This window comes from Mobula birostris, unplaced genomic scaffold (genome assembly GCF_030028105.1).
Source record: "Mobula birostris isolate sMobBir1 unplaced genomic scaffold, sMobBir1.hap1 scaffold_826, whole genome shotgun sequence".
Lineage (NCBI taxonomy): Eukaryota > Metazoa > Chordata > Chondrichthyes > Myliobatiformes > Myliobatidae > Mobula > Mobula birostris.
Window position 1 is genome coordinate 61,174 of NW_027278543.1, and position 23,074 is coordinate 84,247.

General features: G+C 46.0%; 1 protein-coding gene across 1 annotated transcript; it reads right to left on the bottom strand.

Moving 5' to 3' along the window:
- Positions 1 to 715: 715 nt before the first annotated feature.
- LOC140193760 (uncharacterized) lies at positions 716 to 18,658 on the bottom strand. Its single transcript, XM_072250929.1, has 3 exons — positions 18,575 to 18,658; positions 10,506 to 10,670; positions 716 to 3,609 (listed from the first exon to the last, which is right to left on the bottom strand). The coding sequence occupies exon 3, from the start codon at positions 3,256 to 3,258 to the stop codon at positions 2,221 to 2,223; it is 1,038 nt and encodes a 345-aa protein (XP_072107030.1). The 5' UTR covers positions 3,259 to 3,609; positions 10,506 to 10,670; positions 18,575 to 18,658; the 3' UTR covers positions 716 to 2,220.
- Between the last annotated feature and the right edge of the window lie 4,416 nt (positions 18,659 to 23,074).

The window sequence follows — 23,074 nt, forward strand, 5'->3', positions numbered from 1 at the left end:
AAAGCCATGTTGACTCTCCCTAATAAGTCCCTGTCTATCCAAATACTTGTAGATCCTTATCTTTTAGTACTCCTTCCAATAACTTACCTACTACCGACGTCAAACTTACCGGCCTATAATTTTCCAGATTACTTTCAGAACCTTTTTTAAACAACGGAACAACATGAGCCACTCTCCAATCCTCCGGCACCTCACTGGTGGATACCAACATTTTAAATATATCTGCCAGGGCCCCTGCAATTTCAACACTAGTCTCCTTCAAGATCCGAGGGAATACCCTGCCAGGTTCTGGGGATTTATCCACTCTAATTTGCCTCAGCAAGCACCTCCTCCTTTTCAATCTGTACAGTTTCCATGATCTCACTACTTGTTTCCCTTAATTCCATAGACTTCATGCCAATTTCCTTAGTAAATACAGACGCAAAAAAAACATTTAAGATCTCCCCCATTTCTTTTGGTTCTACACATAGCCGACCACTCTGATCTTCAAGAGGACCAACTTTATCCCTTACAATCCTTTCACTCTTAATATACCTGTAAAAGCTCTTTGGATTATCCTTCACCTTGACTGCCAAGGCAACCTCATGTCTTCTTTTAGCCCTCCTGATTTCTTTCTTAAGTTTTTTTTGCACTTTTTATACTCCTCTAGCACCTTATTTGCTCCGTTTCCTATACATGTCATACAACTCTCCCTTCTTCTTTATCAGAGCTCCAATATCCTTTGAGAACCAAGGTTCCTTATTCCTATTCACTTTGCCTTTAATCCTGACAGGATCATACAAACTCTGCACTCTCAAAACTTTCTCCTTTGAAGGCTTCCCACTTACCAATCACACCCTTGCCAGAGAACAAACTGTCCCAATCCATGCTTTTTGGATCCTTTCTCATTTCTTCAAATTTCGCCTTTTTCCAGTTTAGAACCTTAAACCGAGTACCAGATCTATCGTTATCCATGATCAAGTTGAAACTAATGGTGTTATGATCACTGGAACCAAAGTGCTCCCCTATACACACTTCCGTCGCCAATCCTAACTCATTTCCGAATGGGAGATCTAATATTGCATCCTCTCTAGTTGGTACCTCCATATATTGATTTAGAAAACTTTCCAGAACACATTTTACAAGCTCTAACCTGTCTAGACCTTTAACAGTATGAGAGACCCAATCAATATGTGGAAAATTAAAATCCCCTCCCACCACAACTTATTTTTGCTTCCTGCAGTTGTCTATCTCTCTGCAGATATGCTCCTCCAAGTCTCGTTGACTACTGGGTGGTCTGTAATACAATCCCACTAATGTGGCCATACCTTGCTTGTTTCTCAGCTCCACCCATATGGACTCAGTAGACAAGCCCTCTAATCTGTCCTGCCTGAGCACTGCTGTAATACTTTCCCTGACTAGCAATACCACGTCCCCACCCTTCATTCCTCTGCCTCTATATGTCTGAAACATCGGAACCCTGGAACATTAAGCTGCCAGTCCTGCCCATCCTGCAGACAAGTTTCACTAATTGCTATAACGTCATAATTCCATGAGCCAATCCACGCCCTCAGCTTGTCAGCCTTCCACACAATACTCCTTGCATTGAAATAGACACACCTCAGAAGATTGTTTTCACCATTCACAACCCTTCTAATTGCGGCTTTGCACGAGCTTTTAACATCATTTATTTTCACTCCCACTCCACTATCTGCTCTGGCACTCTGGTTCCCATCCCCCTGCAAACCTAGTTTAAACCCTCCCCAATAGCACTAACAAACCTCCCCACAAGGATACCAGTCCCCTTGTAGTTCAGGTGTAACCCGTCTCTCTTGTACAGGTCCCACCTGCCCCAGAAGAGATCCCAATGATCCTGAAATCTGAAACCCTGCCCCCTACACCAGTTCCTCAGCCTCAGTCAAAGTAAGAATTATAAAGCTCAATCGTTTAATCATATATTGTGTACTGTTTATTATTTCCGGGTACTGATTTGTAACAGAGGACACATCACACAGCATCCACCCAAACGAGATTTCATAAGTTTGGCCGGGCTGGGGGCTATCACCCCCTATATTAAGCTGCGAGCTGAAGCGAGAGTTACATAAGGTTAGATGACTGAGTGAATCCTTTCCCACATTCACAGCAGGGGAACGGCCTCTCCCCAGTGTGAACTCAGTCATGCACATTTGGTTGATTTGGCTGAGAGATTCTCTTCCCAATGTCTGAGCAGGTGAACGGCCTCTACCCAGTGTGAAGTCGCTGGTGTCTCAGTAGGTGGAATGACCGAGTGAATCCTTTCCCACATTCTGAGCAGGTGAACGGCCTCTCCCCAGCGTGAACTGACTGGTGTCCCTTCAGTTGAGATGACTGAGTGAATCCCTTCCCACACACTGAGCAGGTGAACGGCCTCTCCCCAGTGTGAACTGACTTGTGTACAAGTAGGTGGGATGACCGACTGAATCCCTTCCCACAGTCTGAGCAGGTGAACGGCAGCTCCCCAGTGTGAAATCGCTGATGTCCCTTCAGATGAGATGAGTAAGTGAATCCCTTCCCACAGTCTGAGCAGGTGAACGGCCTCTCCCCAGTGTGAACTTGCTGATGTCCCTTCAGATGAGATGAGTAAGTGAATCCCTTCCCACAGTCCAAGCAGGTGAACGGCAGCTCCCCTGTGTGAACTCGCTGGTGTGCCTTTAGGTTGGATGACCAAGTGAACCCCTTCCCACACACTGAGCAGGTGAATGGCCTCTCCCCAGTGTGAACTCTCTGATGTACCTTCAGTTTAGATGACTGAGTGAATCCCTTCCCACAGTCTGAGCATTTGAACGGCCTCTCCCCAGTATGAACTGACGTGTGTACCAGTAGGTCGGATGACCGAGTGAATCCCTTCCCACAGTCTGAGCAGGTGAACGGCTTCTCACCGGTGTGAAATCGCTGATGTCCCTTCAGTTCAGATGACGAAGTGAATCCCTTCCCACAGTCCGAGCAGGTGAACGGCCGCTCCCCAGTGTGAAATCGCTGATGTATCTTCAGTTGAGATGACGAACTGAATCCCTTCCCACAGTCTGAGCAAGTGAATGGCCTCTCTCCAGTGTGAACTCTCTGATGTAGCTTCAGTTTAGATGAGCAAGTAAATCCCTTCCCACAGTCCGGGCAGGTGAACGGCCGCTCCCCGGTGTGAACTGACTGGTGTCTCAGTAGGGCGGATGACCGAGTGAATCCCTTCCCACAGTCTGAGCAGGTGAACAGCTGCTCTCCAGTGTGAACTCGCTGGTGAGCCATTAGGTCAGATGACCTAGTGAATCCTTCCCCACAAATTCAGCAGATTACCAACATCTGCCCAGTGTGAACTGACTGGTGTGTCCACAGGTGGGAAGACCGACTGAATCCCTTCTCACTCACAGAACAGGTGAAGGGCCTCGTCCCAGTGTGAACTTGCTAATGTACCTTCAGTTGAGATGACCGACTGAATCCATTCCCACAGTCTGAGCCCTGTGTAAAATGACGAGCGTGCCAGTCAGTCAGATGATCGAGTGAATCCCTTGCTCCACTTCTTAAATATCTGGACAGAGACAGCAAAACTAGCGTGTTGTGTTCAAGATTCCCGTAGACAAATTCCCTTTCATTTTTAACCTGTAAAAAGATTTACAAAATCCATCAATGGGTGCAGGACAACATTTCAGATGAGATCACTTGAGCTGTCAAGGTGTGATCTGGCATCACACTGTTACAGTGAAGTTCAACCCAAGTTAGAGCAAGGAATCATCTTCTAACTGCGCACAGTGATGGTATCTGGAATGACCATCAAATTCTCTGATGTTCTTCCTGTCTCTATGAGAATGGGTTCAGAGGAGATCTGAGGGGTAAGTTTTGTTACGCAGAGAGTGCTGAGTGTGTGGAATGGGCTGCTGGCAACGGTGGCAGAGGTGGATACAATAGGGCCTTTTAAGAGACCCCTGGACAGGTATATGGAGCTCAGAAAATTAGAGGTAATTTCTCAGGTATGGACATATTCGGCACAGCTTTGTGGGCCAGAGAGCCCGTGTTATGGGGTAGTTTTTTTTTCTATGTTTCTACCATCCCCAATCTGTGACCTGGCTCAGTTTGACTCTCTCCATTGGTATTATTCCCTCTTCCCACTGAGCTGCATGGGTGCCTGGCCCCACAGTAACTGAAACACTCTCACACGAATAGCCTTTGTTAACATGCAGCTGGAATTTTCTTTTATGTATTATTAACTTAAAGTGCCACAGTTTTAACACCATATAAACAATTCCTGCTGAGATGAATGGTTGGTCCGCACAGCTAGTAAAAGGACTTAAAGTGAGTTTTTGTATTATTTCAGGTTCTTGTCACAGTCATAGAATAATACAATACAGAAACAGGCCCTTTGGCCCACCTGGTTGGTGCCGAGCTACTTAAACTTTCTACTGCCATACCCCTACCATCCAGGTACCTGTACAAACCTCTGAAATGTTCAACTTGAGCTTGCAGGCACCGGGTGTGCTGGCTGCTCATTCCACACCTGCATGACGGTCTGTGTGAAGACGTTTCCCCTCATGTTCCCCTACCCTTTCACCTTTCACCCTTGACCCATGGCCTCTGGTTGTAGCCCACCCAATCCCAGTGGAGAAAGCCAGCTTGCATTTACCCTATCTATGCACCTCTGTCACAATCAAATCTCCCCTCAATCTTCCACATTCCAAGCAATAAAGTCCTGATCTGTTCAATCTTTCCTAATAACCCAAGTCCTCCAGACCTGGCAACATGCTTGTGAATTTTTTCTGAACTCTTTCAACCTCTTTTACATCTTTCCTGTAGGTAGGTGACCACAACTGCAAACAAGACTCCAAATTAGGCCTCACCAATGTCTTCTACAAGTCAACATAACATCCATAGGATCGGAAGAAGCTGCAGAAGATCGTGAACACGGCGCAGCGCATCACACAAACCAATCTTCCGTCCTTGGACTCACTTTACACCGCACACTGTCGGAACAGTGCTGCCGGGATAATCAAGGACACGACCCACCCAGCCAACAGACTTTTCGTCCCTCTTCCCTCCGGGAGAAGGTTCAGGAGCTTGAAGACTCGTACGGCCAGATTTGGGAACAGTTTCTTTCCAACTGTGTTTAACCAACACCCCCGACTCCCCACACTCGCACAAGCCAAACTTACCACTAGAATATTAGACCTCTGCTAGTTTAAATTCCTGAACTAACAAATCCCTTGTCACCGCTTTGACTTTCCTCTGCCAGGTAATTTCCCGACCCCGAGCAGTTTCTAAAGTGGCCCACCTGTTGTTATGCAGGATAGCATCAAGAGTACTCTGCGATGGCTATTTAACCTCATTCCCCTTCCTGACTCTCACCCAGTTTCCTGTGTCCTGCACCTTGAGTGTAACTCACCTCTCTTCATGTTATATCTATCAACCCCTCCAACTCCTGGATGATCCGGAATTCATCCATCTCAAGTTCCAACTCCTTAAAGTGCAGGGTTACAAGCTGCAGCTGGATGCACATCTTGTAGGTCAGTGGTCCCCAGCCACCGGGCCATGGACCGGTACCGGGCCGCGAGGCAACGATATGATTTGGCGATATGAGTCAGCTGCACCCTTCCTCATTCTCTATCATGCCCACTGCTCTGCTGAACTTGCACGCATGAGAGGTCAAACCGCACACGTCATCCATGTCAGCACGGGAAGAAGATCGACTCCTCGAGCTTGCAAATGACGGTGGGCTGAAAAGTACGTTTGACATAACATCTCTGCCGGCATTCCGGATCAAAGTCAAGGCTGAATATCTTGGGATAGCCACGAAAGCACGAAAAACGTTGATTCCATTTCCAACATATCTCTGCAAAGAGGGGTTTTCTGCAATGAATGCAATGAAAACTAAATTGTGGAATAGACTGGACATAAGGAACCCCCTTCGAATATCGCTGTCTCCCATCACCCCTCGATGGCACCGTCTTGTTGCAGGGAAACAAGCCCAGGGCTCCCATTGATTCAGCGATATTGGTGTGTTGCAATGATTTTATATGTTCATACGGGGAAAATATGTGCTGTGTGTTTAATATCCAAACGTTACTTAAAATGTTATGATGACTTACAAGTGACTTATAATTGACTTATCACTATATAACAGTAATATAAAGTAAAAGCTGGAATGATACGATAAATACCCAGCCTATGTAAAGTAGAAATAATGTATGTACAGCATAGTTTCACTGAACAGAATCGCCAAAAACAATTTGTAGAAAAAAAATCGGTACGTACACGCATGCACACACAAGTGCCCGTGCAAGGCTTCATGGTCATTGTAGTCTTTCTCAGAGTAAACACAACTTATTTGACTGCTATCCTTGTCCCTTGGTAACTCTACCCCGCCCCACCCCCAGTCGGCCGGTCCACAAGAGTATTGTCAATAATAAACCAGTCTGCGGTGCAAAAAAGATTGGGAACCCCTGTTGCAGGTGAGGGCATCAAGGACACTGGAGGTCTCCCCACCTTCCCACCAATGTCCCTTCTAATTGGTAATGACCAGTGTGCACAAAAATCTTGTACTGTGCATTTTTTCCACCCAGTGACAAAATGTGCACAGTGAATTTTATATAGAGAGGTATTCATTTTTACAGCTAGCAAATCACTGGCACTAAGAACTTTGATCTCCTTTGGGTTCGATTGGGTTCATCTGCACTCTCACACAACCTATCTCGTAGGCCTGTTAACGGGTAATGAAGGATTTTCTCACAAGAGCCTTTGCACACTGTCCAAGTGCACCCAGTGCTCCTGAACCCCAATCCTCCCAGTGCTCAGATACGGTGGCTGCTCGGGTAAAAGAGATCCACACAGGGAATACTGAGGATTATTCCGAGACAGGGAGGGAAGAATCCAATAAAACCCCAGAGTTAATGGCTCCACAAAGACAATTGCCCACCCAAATGCTGCCCAATCCACGAGCAGGAGGAGGGACAGCCCTCAGTGATTCCTCTGTATGCACCCTGGAAGCCTTAAGAAATGATAATGATCATGAATCAGGCCCCAGATAGAAAAGAAAAACCAGTGCAGTTTGTTCAGTATGTCCACAGTACAACACAAATGTATAAAGTGACACCGCAAGATTTATTCTGTCTCTGCTGCACGATTCTCTGAGCTGAGAAGGGGGAAATGAAAGGCAGAATTGAGATACCAAACCTATCAGGAGTTACCAGTGGGAAACCATAATGAGAATGAACAGACAGACCGGATTATTCAAGCCTTGGAAAGGGCCCTCCGGCAACCTGTAAACATCACTAAAGTACTTGAATGCAAACCTAAGCCTGGGGAATCGGGACCAGACTATTGGGAGCGATTTGTGGCCTGCTACGGCACTTTCACAGGAGACCAAGCCTTTAATGATGGGAATCCGTCTGCCCAGTTTGATGTCTTACTGCTCCAATGCTTACCAACTAAGTTAGCCAACATGATTAAAACAAATAATATGGATTGGCCTGACAGTGAACAAAATCGAATGCGACGAGCTTTGACATACTATTGCGAGCCGACTTTCGAATCCTGATCAACCCCGAAGGGCACTAATATTAAAGGTGAATATGTTCAGCAGGGTGAAGGACGCGAGCAAGCTATATCTGGGGATCAGAAATGGGAACAAAAACCTACCAAGGGACAGGTGGGGACAACAATCCATATAGAAATTGACAAGCAAGGATGCTTCCTACCATGAGTACCACCCCTCGGGAAGAGCCCAATGTAATATTGCAAGTTGCTGGAATTCCAATTCTGTTTATGATTGATATGGGGGCAACCACAACCACTCTCAACCAGGTATCGAAAAATAGTATTGGAAAAGGGATTCCAGCTATCAGATTCTACAATCACTCTGTCTGGGTTTGAAGGCACAGAACGTACGTATTCACGTACCCAGCCACTGAAGGTGGAATTCCAGGGGGACCCAGTGTGTGGTTTCATTTACAGTCACCACCAGTCTGAGGTGTAATCAAGCAGGGAGAGACTTGCTCTAACCATTGTAAGTCAAGATTCTCTGCACAGACAGGATAGCACTCTGGGACCTCTCCGAGGGAAGAAACTGGAGTTCCTTGCCTACACCCTGACGAAACAAGTCCCCAGCACCAAGGGAGACTGGCAAGACTCTGCCGCGGGCCAACTCCGATACTGGAAGGAGTCTGAGGTGAAGACGGGACATCTGGTAAGGCACACTTTTAATATTGACTGAACCCAAGATGTTATACCCCATCTCTGGGCAATTTCAGGCCATGAAGTCGGCCACACCAACTGCTCCCTATCCGGATCACCGTGAGAGAAGGACAGACTCTCCCACCCATTTCGCAACATCCCCTCAATCCCGAGGCAATATTTTATGAGGATGGAAGCTCTTTGTGAATCCAGCACGATATTCTGGCTATGCAATAGTGACGGACAGTGAAATAGTTGAGCAAGCCTCTTTTGAGGCAGCTGCCTCCACCCAGAAGGCTGAGCTGCTTGCTCCGACTCATGCCTGTATCCTTGCAACAGACAAAAGTGCGAACGTTTACACAGATTCCCGTTATGCATTTGGAGTTGTACATAAATAATCTTCCGGAAATTGTACATGACTACGGGCCAACTAACCAAAATTCTCCAAGCATTACATTCGCAGGTATGGCAGGCTTACAAGGAAGAGAACTACCCCACAGAGAGGAGTGACTATCCCACCATAGAACTTGGGAATTTTGTCCTGATCAAGAACTGGAATTGAGGGAAACTCGGACCTCGGTGGAGAGGACCATATCAGGAGTTACTGACCACTCCCACGCTGTGAAACTGAAGGGGCAATCTCAGTGGATACATCAAACAGACAACAAACGTGTTACTGAAGGAACTGAGTAGAAGGACTCTCTTGGACTAAAGGAAAATGTATTGGCTGATAGTGGTGTTCGTGTTTACATCTTTGAGAGGGCTCACCCCAGCATCTGGGGCTCCCATGTTAACACCTTTCTGTCACACCTGTGCCAAACAGGTAGAAGTAGGGGCCTGCTGGGTTTGTGGTGAAATTCCCCAGCATGGTAAAACTATGATTCCAATGTCAGTAATCACGCTCAACCAGACTGAGGAACTCCCAGCCTGGGCTTTCTCAAATATCACCCGGGGAAGTGAGGTGAGGAACTGTGGTCCAGTCAGAGATGACTGTGGCTGTCAGTGTTTTGAGGGATGGTATCTCGGGCCCCCACCAAACAGAACTTCCTATACTGGGAAACATGCATCCTGGCCATACTTGCAGGTGCCCAACAGCGGAGAGGAATAACTGAGACTGAGCGATTTTGGATGATCGCTTTTCTCTCCTATGGAGTAGCCAGGAATTCATGAGAGAGAATCAATTTGGCTACAGCACTTGAGGAGCTGGCCACAATACTGCAGGGGCCCTGACAGAAACACAGGCCCAAGTAACAGAAATATCCACTGAAATGACTGCAATCTGGCAAACAGTCGTACAGAATCGTATGGCTTTAGGTTTTATCCTGGCTGAGAAAGGGGGAACCTGTGCTATTATTTACACAGAATGCTGCACCTATATCCCTCATGAATCTACTAACATTACATCCCTCTCCGAGCACACTGCCAAGGAGATTGACAGCATCAAGGAAGTAGGGCAGGATTTACACGGGTTCACCGAAGGGTCGAAATGGTGGTCTTCGAAGGTCTGTTCGGTAATATGTGGGGCGAGATATTGCATTATGGCCGAATAGTTGTACATATGATTGTTATCATTACTGATGTATACTGTTTTTACCCACTGATAAGTCAATGCTGTACTCGGTTACTTTCTCTGTAAAAAAAATACTGCTTTGTTGATGATGTAATGATGAAAAGGAGGGAATGATAAAGTATGTAAAAGGATTAACACTTCGTTAAACAATAGCAGCTTGTTTTCTGAAAGAAACTGCTGATGATCAACAGATGTGCTGAGCCATGCTGAGCCATATTTCTTCTTGAGGGTCACTAGCTAGGGTTTCAGGATGCTTATCTCCCTGTGCACTCATATGTAGATTTAGGACAGCTTCAGTCTGTTCTGTGTGTGTAAGCCATTATGACTATTTTGTAATTTGTCTTTAGGGGCTGTCATGTAGTAAATAACTTTGGCTCCAGCCTGTCTTGTGTGGGGGGTATCTGGACAGATATACCTGTGGTGTAAGGGGAATTGTTAGTCAGTTACTGGATAGGGCAGGTATAGTCATAGACTGTTCCTGTTTGAGCGACGAACTGAGTAAGCCCCAGGTGCTTGGAAAAATGAGTTTGTACTTATACAGTCTCTGAGTGACTTTAACCGGATTCAACTTCCACAGAATGTGAGTGGTTTTAAAGGGCTGGGCTGCTGGAAACACATTACCAGACCTGGAGTGATTGTAACTGGGTCTGACAGAGGCATAACTGGTACTTCTGGGCACATTCAGTCTCACTCCAACTATTTCCTACCTTCCTTTGTACAGGTATGTAATGCCTAAAGGACCAGTGTTTGAGTAAATGAGACTCACCAAACTTTCTCCTGATGAATCACTGGATCCTCCAAATCAGATGGGTTCTCTCCAGTTAATGCTCAAAATCCTCGGGCTGGTTCAGATGTTGTTGTTCCCTCATTTGAGTCGTGGTTTGCTTCCAGTTGGGGTTTTCTTCCAATGAATCTCTCACCGCAGGTCTAACTGTAACACGAAAGGTAATGAAGCACATTAACAATAAAAAGGAGAACCAAACATTTCTGCTTAATGTTACTAAGAACAAAACTCAGAAAGCTAAACATTGAAGGCAGGTATAATGATCTCAGTGAACAATCTTTTATGTCCCTCACACGTCACAAAACGATATGGCATAAGACATGGTGAGACATAAGAGACAGGAACAGAATTAGGTGATTCAATCCATCTTGTCTGCCCCACCACTCAACCATGGCTGAGTTTTATTCCAACCCCATATTCCTGCCTTCCTCCTGTAACCCTGAAGCTACTTAGCAATCATGAATATATTAATCTCTGTTATAAAATTACTCAAATGGCAGCCTCAACCAACCTCTGCGGCAACCAATTCCACAGATCAGATATCTTTAGGCCAAAAAATTTTCCTCATCTCAGTTTTAAAGGGAAACATTTTTATTCTGAGACTGTGCTGTCAGATCAGACTCTCTGTCTAATGGGGACATCCTCTCCATATCCACTGTGTCCAGGCTTTTCAGCATTCGGTAGGTTTACTTAACCATACATCCCTCCTCCAGCTGCTCGAAATTTCTGCTTCATTGCAGAAGGACGACCATCCATCCCCATCTGTAGAAGCACTAACCAAAGTCAAAGCCAAAACACCAACCGTTCCATATGCCTGGAATGTAGATCACAGGATTATAGCCGAAGCACCAACTCTCCCAGTACTCTTTGCTGCCAGTAAAATGCTGCAGTGTGTCAGCCAGTCACAGTTCAATAACTAGCACCTCCACACCAATGCACAACAGAACTGGAACCTGATGACCCTCTGGCATTCCAGCTAACAAAACCGATTCTGGAAATAACTCAGCAAGGCCAAATGTGCAAAAGAACACTTCACAATGAAGACAAAGGGTAAAAGAAAGATTGCTGATATATAACATTGAGGTGGTGGGATACAGGGTGGACCGAGGTTGACCCAGATGGTTGATGCATACCACTGAAGCGGGCGGCAGGAGACTAAACAGAGGTTGAACAAGATGGGCAGGGATGAGCAGAAGGAACCAGGTGGGAGAAGGGATCAAGGACGATCACTGATACACAGATACTGAATTAATCGCACATAATAAAAGCTCATAAAATGACATAGTTAGAACAAACAATAAGAATTTTGGCATATGCCCTTTGACCCTCACCAAATTTTTATCAACACACCATAGAAAGTTTCCCACCCGGACTCTTCACACTTTGTATGGTAACTACTCTGCCTGTGACTGCGAGGAACAGCAGAGAACTTTGGATACAGATCAGCACATCACAGAAACCATTCTCTCCCCCAAGACTTCCCAGTCCCTCGGTAAAGTAGGCAGTGAAATCAAAGATCCCCAAAACCTGGGACGTTCTCCTTTCTCACCCACTCTAGTCGGGGAGAAGACACAAGATCCATAAAGCTTCAGGACAAATGCGAGGAGCCTCAGGAAATGAGGCGAGTTGGGGGAAGTTAACAGGACTCGGTGGCCAACATCAGATTTCCCCAACGCAACATGGAGGAAGCATCACCACCCATCCGGTGACTGAAGGACACACCATATGAATTTGCGTCACAAAGCGGAGGGTGGGGCAGATCTGCGGCACACAGCCTCACTGAAGCTGTTGGCGGGAATTCTGCGGAAATAGGCAGCCTGGGCTCCTGGTTTGGATCGTTCAATGCAGATTAAGTGAAGTCGACACATTTTTTGAAGAGCCCAGATAACTGGGTACTAAATGAGTAATTGGCTTTCGGTTCAGGGCTCACCGCCAACATCAGATCTCCCCGCTCGGGATCGGTCTCAATACACACCGATGGGAAAGTGATATCTTTGGCCCACAGACAGTGATCCCAACCCCTGGCACCCCGACCCAGGAGGCGAAGACACTTTCCCAATCCTGCAGATGATCCAGTCCAGTCCAGCACTGAGCGGAAAGGAAAACACGGCTCACCCGGAGACTGTGAGCATGCACAAAGGGCTTGTTACATCTGTGGTTAAATGCGACGGGCAAATGGGATCACGTGACTGGTGGGGGTCTCCCATCAACCCAAGCAGAGCATTCCAGCTACTCACTACTCTGTGGAAAGAAACAAACTTGCCGCTCACATCTCCTCTCACCTTAAATGTGTTAGACATTTCAACCTCCAGGAAAAATATATTGTCTGTCCACTCTATCTATTCCTCTCGTAATCTTATAAACGTTCATCCAGTCTCAGCCCAGCCTGCGCCGCTCTGGAGAAAACAACACAAGTTTGTCCAACCTCTCGTTATAGCTCATGCCCTCTAATCTAGACAATATCCTGGTAAACCTCTTTTACACCCTCTACTATTATTCTGACATTTCACATTCTTAAAATAAAGTACTGATCCTAACTGACCTGAGACTGGGAATGTTTTCTTGGATTAAATGTCAGGAATTGTGTAAAACTGAGTATTTGGCTATGGTGTATGTAAACTTCTGACGTCAACAGCAGCCATTAATATAAAAAAGAAAATTTGCTAGCATAGCAAACAGAAAAAATGACAAATTTTCTGTTCTCATTGATGAATCAAAAAGCCTGAGCATTAAGACCGCACAAATAGTTTATTTGAAACGTGATAAGGAAGGTGATCCCCATTTTATGTTTTTAGATCTAATTGAACTGCCTGATCAGAAAGCTGCAACTATTGTTAAGCATCTTTTGAATTGTCTCAAGAACCATGGGTTTGATGACTCTTACTTGAAACAGAACCTTGTAGCATTTGCTAGTAATGGGGCGAATGTAATGCCTGGTGTCAAATCTGGTGTTGCTACAATTCTCAAGGAACATAACCCTGATGTGACAAATTGGCACGGTCTTAATCACAGATTAGAACTTGCAGTAAGTGATTCAGTGAGAGAAGTTCATAGAATGAATCATTTTCAATCATTTATCAACAAATTCTACTCTGTTTACAGCAGATCACCTCTAAATCAAAAGGAACTGTCTGAATGTGCCTCTCAATGAGAACTACAAATTTGCGAAATAGGCCGTGTTCTGGGCACCAGGTGTGTGGCTAGCTCATTTCGAACAGTTTCAGCAGTGTGACAAAATTATGAAGCACTGTGTTTTCATTTTGAAAAAGCAATGAAGAATGAAACAGGATCTGTGAGTGACAGAAAAACCTATGAAGGTCTGTTGAAAAGATTCTTCAGGACAGTTTCTATTGGACTGAGCTCTAACGTATGACACGTTGCATGAACTTGGTTTACTGTCAGAGTGTTTACAGAAACGCACTACTACGACTGTTTATGCAGACAAACTGACCCAATGGATCAGAAGATCACTGCATGGACTGAAAGACCAACCTGGTACAAAAACTCTAGAAGCTCAAGAGGCAGTTGAAAAGGGGAAGTTTGGAGAAATTACCTCAACAACCAACAACAAAATTGTCTCCATTAACTATCGACAATTTCTTGCTCGTCTTATAAACGACTTGCAGCATCTTATTTTCACGGCAACATCCTTGAAAGGTTCTCAAACTTCTAAAGCTCAAAGTATGTATTAATTCCCAGCCAAATGAAATGTGTGTCCTTGATAAAGATAACTGGCCTGCTAAAATACTGCTTAATTTTTTTTTCCAAGTCAAGTCGTATTTTATCATCATTTCGACCATAAACTGCTGGTACAGTACACAGTAAAAACGAGACAACGTTTCTCCAGGATTCTGGTGCTATGTAAAACAACACAAAACTACACTAGACAATGTGAGACAGCAAAGGCTACCCTAGACTACATAAAAACAACATTAAAAAACTGCACTAGACTACAGCCCTGCACAGGACTACATAAAGTGTGCAAAAACAGTGCAGGGCAGTACAATAATTTATAAACAAGACAATAGGCACAGTAGCGGACAAATAACAATATAATAATAAATGATGTGAATGTCAGTCTGGACTCTGGGTATTGAGGAGTCTGATGGCTTGGGGGAAGAAGCTGTTACGCAGTCTTGTCGTGTGAGCCCGGATGCTTCGGTACCTTCTGCCTGATGGAGAATGATGGAGAAGCTGCAATATCATCTCTCTGTAAGAGGTTTAAGCTTTCTTCTTCCTGTGTAATAAATGCCTTCAGAGATTATGTGGAGGATCGTGGACGCTGCATCCCCCAAGATTTACGCCCATTACTGAGCTGTTCACAAGTTATTCCTATTAGTACTGCTGAGTGTGAGAGAGGATTCAGTCACATCAACTTTATAATAACAACAACACAGTCAAGGCCTCTCATAGATCATGTATCAGCACTTATGTTTGTTAAACTACACAGACCTCCTCTAGTTCAGTGGAATCCTGAGCCGTATGTCACAACATGGCTGCAGTACCACAGATCAGATCAGCAGATGACACCAGGACAAGAGTTGCTTCAGACCCACGAACACATATTACACCTGACCCTTTGTGGAAATTATTGTGAAACTTCTCATTGGTGGCATTTGGTAAGTAGGTAATTACTTTTAAATTGGTAAAATACATGATTAGTGTCTTTTTCTTTACTTGCTTGATAATTATATTTTATGATATTTGGGAGTGCAACCGTGTAATACTTTGTCATATTATTAAATTATTATATGTTTTATTGTACCAGTTACACACTGAAATGTACTGATAGGCTATACTATTGTTAATGTTTTAACTATCACTATATTTCTGTGGAGCTCTGGAATTGATATATTTCTTTCATCTTGGTTTACCATTATACCAGCGCCAAAGAAGAAGAATGTGGGCTGCCTTAAGGACTATTGCCCGGTAGCACTTACATCGACAGTGATGAAATGCTTTGGGAGGTTGGTTGTGACTGAAATGAACTCCCGCCTCAGCAAGGACCTGAACCCACTGCAATTTGCCAATCGTCACAATAGGTCAACGGCAGACGCAATCCCCACGGCTCTTCACACGGTTTTAGACCACCTGGACAACACAAGCATCTACGTCAGGCTGCTGTTCATCGACTACAGCTCCGCATTTTATACCATCATTCCCAAATCCTAATTGAGAAGTTGCAGAACCTGGGCCTCTGTAATTGTATTCTCATCTTCCTAACCAGAAGAACATAGTCTGTGCAGATTGGTAATAACATATCCTCTTCGCTGACGATCAACACTGGCGCACCTCAGGGGTGTGTGCTTAGCCCACCGCTCTACTCTCTGTATACACATGACTGTGTGGCTGGGCACAGCTCAAACACCATTTACAAATTTACCGACAATACAACCATTGTTGGTCGAATCTCAGGTGGTGACGAGGGGGCGTACAGGAGTGAGATATGCCAGCTAGTGGAATGGTGCCACAGCAACAACCTGGCACTCAATGTCAGTAAGACGAAAGCGCTGATCATGGACTTCAGGAAGAGTAAGACGGGGGAACACGTACCAATCATCATAAGAGTGATCATAAGTGGAGAGAGTGAGTAGCTTTAAATTCCTGGGCATCAAGATCCCTGAGGATCTAACGTGGTCCCAGCATATCGATGTAGTCATAAAGAAGGTAAGACAGCAGCTGTACTTTATTAGGAGTTTGAAGCGCTTTGGCATGACAACAAACAAGCTCAAAATCCTCTATAGCTGCACTGTGGGGAGCATTTGGACAGGCTGCATCACTGTCTGGTATGGAGGGGCTACTGCACAGAACCGTGAGAAGCTGCAGAAGGTTGTAAATCTAGTCAGCTCCATCTTGGGTACTAGCCTACAAAGTATCCGGACATCTTTAGGAAACGGTGTCTCATAAAGGCAGCATCCATTATAAAGGACCTCCAGCACCCAGGGTATGCCCTTTTCTCACTGTTACCATCAGTCAGGAGATACAGAAGCCTGAAGGCACACACTCAGCGATTCAGGAACAGCTTCTTCCCCTCTGTCATCTGATTCCTGAATGGACTTTGAAAGCTTTGGACACTACCTCACTTTTTAATATACATCATTTCTGTTTTTACACATCTTTAACAATCTATTCAACCAATTTTTTGAGGAAATTACCAGTAGGCTAGACAAGGGAGATGCAGTGGATGTTGTATATTTGGATTTTCAGAAGGCCTTTGACAAGGTGCCACATATGAGGCTGCTTAACAAGATAAGAGCCCATGGAATTACAGGAAAGTTACATACATGGATAGAGCATTGGCTGATTGGCAGGAAACAGAGAGTGGGAATAAAGGGATCCTATTCTGGTTGGCTGCCGGTTACCAGTGGTGTTCCCCAGGGATCAGTGTTGGGGCTGCTTCTTTTTACATTGTACATCAACGATTTGGATTATGGAATAGAGGGCTTTGTGGCTAAGTTTGCTGACGATACGAAGATAGGTGGAAGGGCTGGTAGTGCTGAGGAAACGGAGAGTCTGCAGAGAGACTTGGATAGATTGGAAGAATGGGCAGAGAAGTGGCAAATGAAGTACAATGTTGGAAAGTGTATGGTTATGCACTTTGGCAGAAAAAATAAACAGGCAGACTATTATTTAAATGGGGAAAGAATTCAAAGTTCTGAGATGCAACGGGACTTGGGAGTCCTCGTACAGGATTCCCTTAAAGTTAACCTCCAGGTTGAGTCGGTAGTGAAGAAGGCGAATGCAATGTTGGCATTCATTTCTAGAGGAATAGCGTATAGGAGCAGGGCTGTGATGTTGAAGCTCTATAAGGTGCTGGTGAGACCTCACTTGGAGTACTGTGGGCAGTTTTGGTCTCCTTATTTAAGAAAGGATGTGCTGACGTTGGAGAGGGTACAGAGAAGATTCACTAGAATGATTCCAGGAATGAGAGGGTTAACATATGAGGAACGTTTGTCCGCTCTTGGACTGTATTCCTTGGAGTTTAGAAGAATGAGGGGAGACCTCATAGAAACATTTCGAATGTTAAAGGCATGGACAGAGTGGATGTGGCAAAGTTGTTTCCCATGATGGGGGAGTCTAGTACGAGAGGGCATGACTTCAGGATTGAAGGGCGCCCTTTCAGAACAGAAATGCAAAAAAATTTTTTTAGTCAGAGAGTGGTGAATCTATGGAATTTGTTGCCACGGGCAGCAGTGGAGGCCAAGTCATTGGGTGTCTTTAAGGCAGAGATTGATAGGTATCTGAGTAGCCAGGGCATCAAAGGTTATGGTGAGAAGGTGGGGCAGTGGGACTAAATAGGATAAAATAGATCAGCTCATGATAAAATGGCGGAGCAGACTCGATGGGCCGAATGGCCTACTTCTGCTCCTTTGTCTTATGGTCTTATGGTCTATTCATTATGCATAATAATTTAGTTTTTTATTTATTATGTTTTAATTTATTATCTATGCCAGAATATATATTCATGTATTGCATTCAACTGCTGTTGCTGAGTCAAACAAATTTCACTTCAATTGCCTGTGATAATAAATCTGATTTTGACATAATAAGATATATATATATATATATATATATATATACCACACTCAATTTGTTTACCTATTCATTACTCGAATGGGGCAAGGAGGTTGCCCAGTACATGAAATCAGCAGGTACACAAACTGGGTGAGAGAGGGGATATAGGAAATGGCAAGTATTTTGTCAGCTCCGGCACCTAAAACAATTAGCACTGCACCCCTGCTGAAAGGACATCCCACTTTCTAACAACCGCCCCCTTTCAGGCCTAGGGTCCCACATCTTTCCGACCACTCACCCCACACCCACAGTCCACCCGTAACCTCTACCCACACACAGACAGATCCCCTTCACCCCAAACCCCCTCCCAGCCTGGGAACCACAACTGACTGATCCCACAGCCCGGGCTCGGGCGCAAAGCTAAAACCGGGGCTGCGGGACCGGAGAGCCCGGAGTCTGCAGCCGTCCGGCAGAACTCGGTCCCGGCCCTTTCCAACTGCAGCAAACCCCCGATTTACACAAACTCCATTACTCACCTCCCCGATAGCAGAACCGCCGGCGACAACTGTGCTGGGCACCGGGCCGACGGTCAGCAGGATATTCGCCGCAGCACCACCCGTGGACGGAGGTCCGTGCAGCGCCGCCGGTGGCCGGAGGTTCATGCAGCACCACTGGTGGCCGGAGGTTCATGCAGCGCCACCAGTAGCCGGAGGTCCATGCAGCGCCGCCGGCGGCCGGAGGTCCACGGAGCGCCACGAGTGGCCGGAGGTCCTTGCAGCGCCACTGGTGGCCGGATGCGGGAGGGACAACGGAGAGGTAGATCACAAACACGACAAAGTCTGCAGATGCTGGAAATCCAGAGCAACACAAACAAAATGCTGGCGGAACTCAGCAGTCCGGGCAGCTCCTATCGAAAAGAGTTAACAGTCGACGTTTCCAGTTGAACTGAGGACTGAGATGGAATGAGGGAAATATCTGAATAAAATCGGGGCGGGCGAGGAAATGCCGAGGTGGAAGGTGATAGGTGAAGCCAGGTTGGTGGGAAAGCTCAAGAGCAGAAGAAAATAGAATCTAATAGGAGAGGAGAGTGGAGAATAGGAGAAAGGGATGGAGCAGTGGATCCAGAGAGAAGTGTTCAACAGGTGAGAGGACGTGAAAAGTCAGAGAGGAAGAGAGGGAGTGGGAGGGAGAGGTGAGGGGGAGATTTGTTCATCGGAAGGAGAAATCGATATTCATGCCATCAGGTTGGAGGGTACCCAGACGGAATATGAGGCGCTGATCCTGGACCCTGAGAGTGGCCTCATCTTGGCAGAAGAGGAGGCGATGGGTTGACACGTCGCAACGGGAATGGGAATCGGAATGAAAATGTTTGGACACCGGGAAGTCCCGCTCGGAGCAGATAGTTCAAAGGTTAATTAATTATCAAAGCAGATATCCATAAACAGCTCTGAGTTTTTTTTTTCTTCTCCAGTGAGCCACGGAACAAAGAACATGAAAGTCGTTCAGAGAGAAACATCAAACTCCCACCCAACCCCCGCATAAAAAGGAACAGCATCCCGATCAACAACCCCCAAAACCCACCCCTCCCACAAATGGGAACAATAACATCGATCCCCCAGTAAAAACAACCCGACCCCGCACAACTGCGGAGGAGCCGGTGTCACCGGTGTAGAGGAGCCGCATCGGGAGCAGCGGACACAACGGGCGACCCCGGAAGATTCACAGGTGAAGGGTCGCCTCACCTGGAAGGATGTTTGGACAACGGAGAGAGTTCGGCCGTCCGGCCCTTTCACTGTGACCCCCGAACTCACATCAAACCCGTCCAAACGAATCTGGGTGAACTTTAATGACCAATAAATATAATTCCTCTCTTTGATCAGCTGTCTGAATGATTCCCTGACTCTGAGAGGAAGGGGTATCTATGGTCCACATTGTCAGGGTGTTGAGTTTACCAGGAGACAAAGACTGCAGGGACGGGAGGTTTTCTGGTCACTAATACACTGTGTGTGGACCCCGCTGGCAATTCTGGTGTTGTGACCCGAATCGAGACAAACACCACGCTGCCCACTCCACCAACAACACGGCACAGCCGGACACATAACAGGGGACTTTACATCTCACAACACTGGATTCAGTGATGAAACCCGTGATTAATGTTGTTGTCCCACTGAAATCATAAGAAATGTCCATTCAGGTGTTTTTAAATACAAGCGCTCCCCCACAGGTGACGTCACACATGGTTTCCCCTCGCGCGTAACCGACGTCACACATGAGCTGCTGTGCTCGCGCTGAAACAGTTGAACGGCGGAGCTACCGACCACGAGACCCCTCCACCCACAACCTCCGCTGCGCTGTAGTCATTGGCCCGAGGCGATGTCAATCACTGTTTCCGCCCAATAGCGGAGCCGGACCGACCGAGAGGGCGTTACCCCGTTGATTCTGATCTCTCCGTCAAGGCGGGATAAACCTGAAAGTAAATGTCCGCTTTCTGATTTATTTCCATTTCCCTCCGAGGGAAGTTGGGGCGTTTGTGAAGCGTCTCCTGCGGCCGGAGTCTGATGTATCGCTGAGAGGTAGGAGGAGACCGCTCGGCCCGTCGGTTTGATGCCGGTTCCCCGGGGAGGGAGAGGATGAAGACGGTGAGAGAGGGGGCGGACAGGATGTTTGTCCCGGTGGGGACAGGAGGGGCTCATCTGTGGAAATGTCTGAGCCCACGGTGGTGGTGATTCACCACATTGGGGGGCAAACACCGGCAGACTGTTGCCCTGCAAGCGGGGCCAATGGTCCGGGCAAAGTGACAATTATTTGTGTTTTGTTGAGATTGTACCGGGAATATGGTGTAAAATCCCGCTCCCCACACTAACACGGGTTATACAGACCAAAGAACAAACTGCCGGAGGAACTCAGTGGGTCGGGCAGCATCTGTGGAGGGAAATGGACCGTCAACATTTCGGGCCGAGACCCTCCCTCTGGACTGAGAGGGGACGGGAAATAGTCCGAGAAAAGAGGTGAGGGGTGGGGATGGGGCAAGAGCTGGGGAGTGAGAGGTGGATCCAGGTGAGGGGGAGGTGGGAAGGTGGAAATAGTGACAGGGGTGGGAGGTGAGTGGTTGGGGCAACACGGGGCTGCAGAAGATGGAAATTAATTGCATAGAGGGTTAACAAAGAGTTAGAGAGTATTTGTTATAGAGAGTGCAATGAAGATTCACCAGATCTTCTGCAGCTTCTTTCGATATTTTCCATGGATGCTGCCTGGCCTGCTGAGTTTCTCCAGCATTTTGCATGTGTTGCTTGTTCTGGACCTTTCTACCCCTGAGGACATGTTTTGACTCATTCTCTCTGAGAAGATAATGATATCAAACATCTTTACCATGGGGAAATATTTAGCTTTCATATCACAAATGTGCCCTTCCCTTCATATTCATTGGTATTGACATCAATTAGTTCACCACCGTCAGTCACTTGGGGGAGGGTTCAGGGGAGATATTTACATACGATGGGTGATTGATATGTTCATGGCCTAAGGTAGAAGGAGTCAATCTTAGAAAACCTAGCACATGTATTTTTCAACATAGTCCCATCCTACATTTACACACTTAGTCCAGCAGTCATGGAGGATACGGTCCCTTCTTTGTAGAAGTCGGCGTCTTGGACCTGCAGAAGTAGTTGACAGCAGGGGTGATTGGTAAGTTTGTGGCCTAGGGTAGAAGTTGATGAGTTATTAACTTCAAACTTTCTGTATAATCACTCAAAGAGTTGTGCATGTAATGACAGCTGTATAACATCTCATTCTACCTTAGACCACGAACTTATCAATCACCACTCGTACAATACAGAAACTCCTGTTACCTGTGTTGATTGTGGTGATGCAAAAGTTGCTGGAGAATTTGCAAGTGGGAATAGGTGGAGTGATATTTGGAAATATGATTTTTTAAACGTCATTTGGCAAGCAAATCACATATGGAACGTGTGCAAAAGCTCTGGTGAGAAAATCCTTCAATACCCGTCATAGGCCTGTTATAGGGTTTGTGTGAGTGTGGGGATGAACTTGATCAAACCCAGAGGAGATCAAAGTTCTTATTGATAGTGATTGGCTAGCTATTAAAACGAATAACTCTCTACATAAAATTCACTGTGCACATTTTGTCACTGGGTAAAAAAAATACACAACAAAAGTTTTACATGCGCGCTGGTAATTACAAATTAGAGTGGACATTGGTGGGAAGGTGGGGAGATCTCCAGTGTCCCTGATGCCCTCACCTACAAGATATGTATCCAGCTGCAGCTTGTAACCCTGCACTTTAAGGGATCATCCAGGAGTTGGAGGGGGTGATAGATATGACATGAAGAGAGGTGAGTTACACCCAAGGTGCAGGACACAAGAAACTGGGTGAGAGTCAGGAAGGGGAATGAGGTTCAATAGCCATCGCAGAGTACCCTTGTTGCTATCCCACAATACAACAAGGTGGGGGGGGGGGAGATTACCTGGCAGAGGAAAGTCAAGGCGGTGATAGGGGATTCATTAGTTAGGGGAACAGAACAAGAGGGGACTAATATCCCAGTGGTAAGGCTTGCTAGTGCTGGTGTGGGGAGAGGGGGTGATGTGGTTAATATAAATTGTAGGGGGAATGGGAGCCTGAATGAGAGAACAGATAGTGGAGAGAGTGAATTGAATTGAATTGACTTTATTACATACATCCTTCCTATACATGAGGAGTGGAAATCTTTACGTTACGTCTCCATCTAAATGTGCAATGTGTAATTTATAGTAATTTATAATACATAGTTTGTCCATAGGACAGTCAATATAACATAGAAATGCAATTGTATCAGCATGAATCAATCAGTCTGATGGCTTGGTGGAAGATGATGTCCCGGAGCCTGTTGGTCCTTTTGCTGTGGTCCCTTTTCCTGGCTGATAGCAGCAGGAACAGTTTGTGGTTGTGGTGAATGGGGTCCCCAATATCCTTTAGGCCCTTTTTACACACCTGTCTCTGTAAATGTCCTGAATAGTGGGAAGTTCACATCTACAGATCC

Coding starts and splice junctions, on each gene's coding strand:
- LOC140193760 (XM_072250929.1), bottom strand. CDS start 3,258: ATGGCTCACCAGCGAGTTCACACTGGAGAGCAGCTGTTCACCTGCTCA.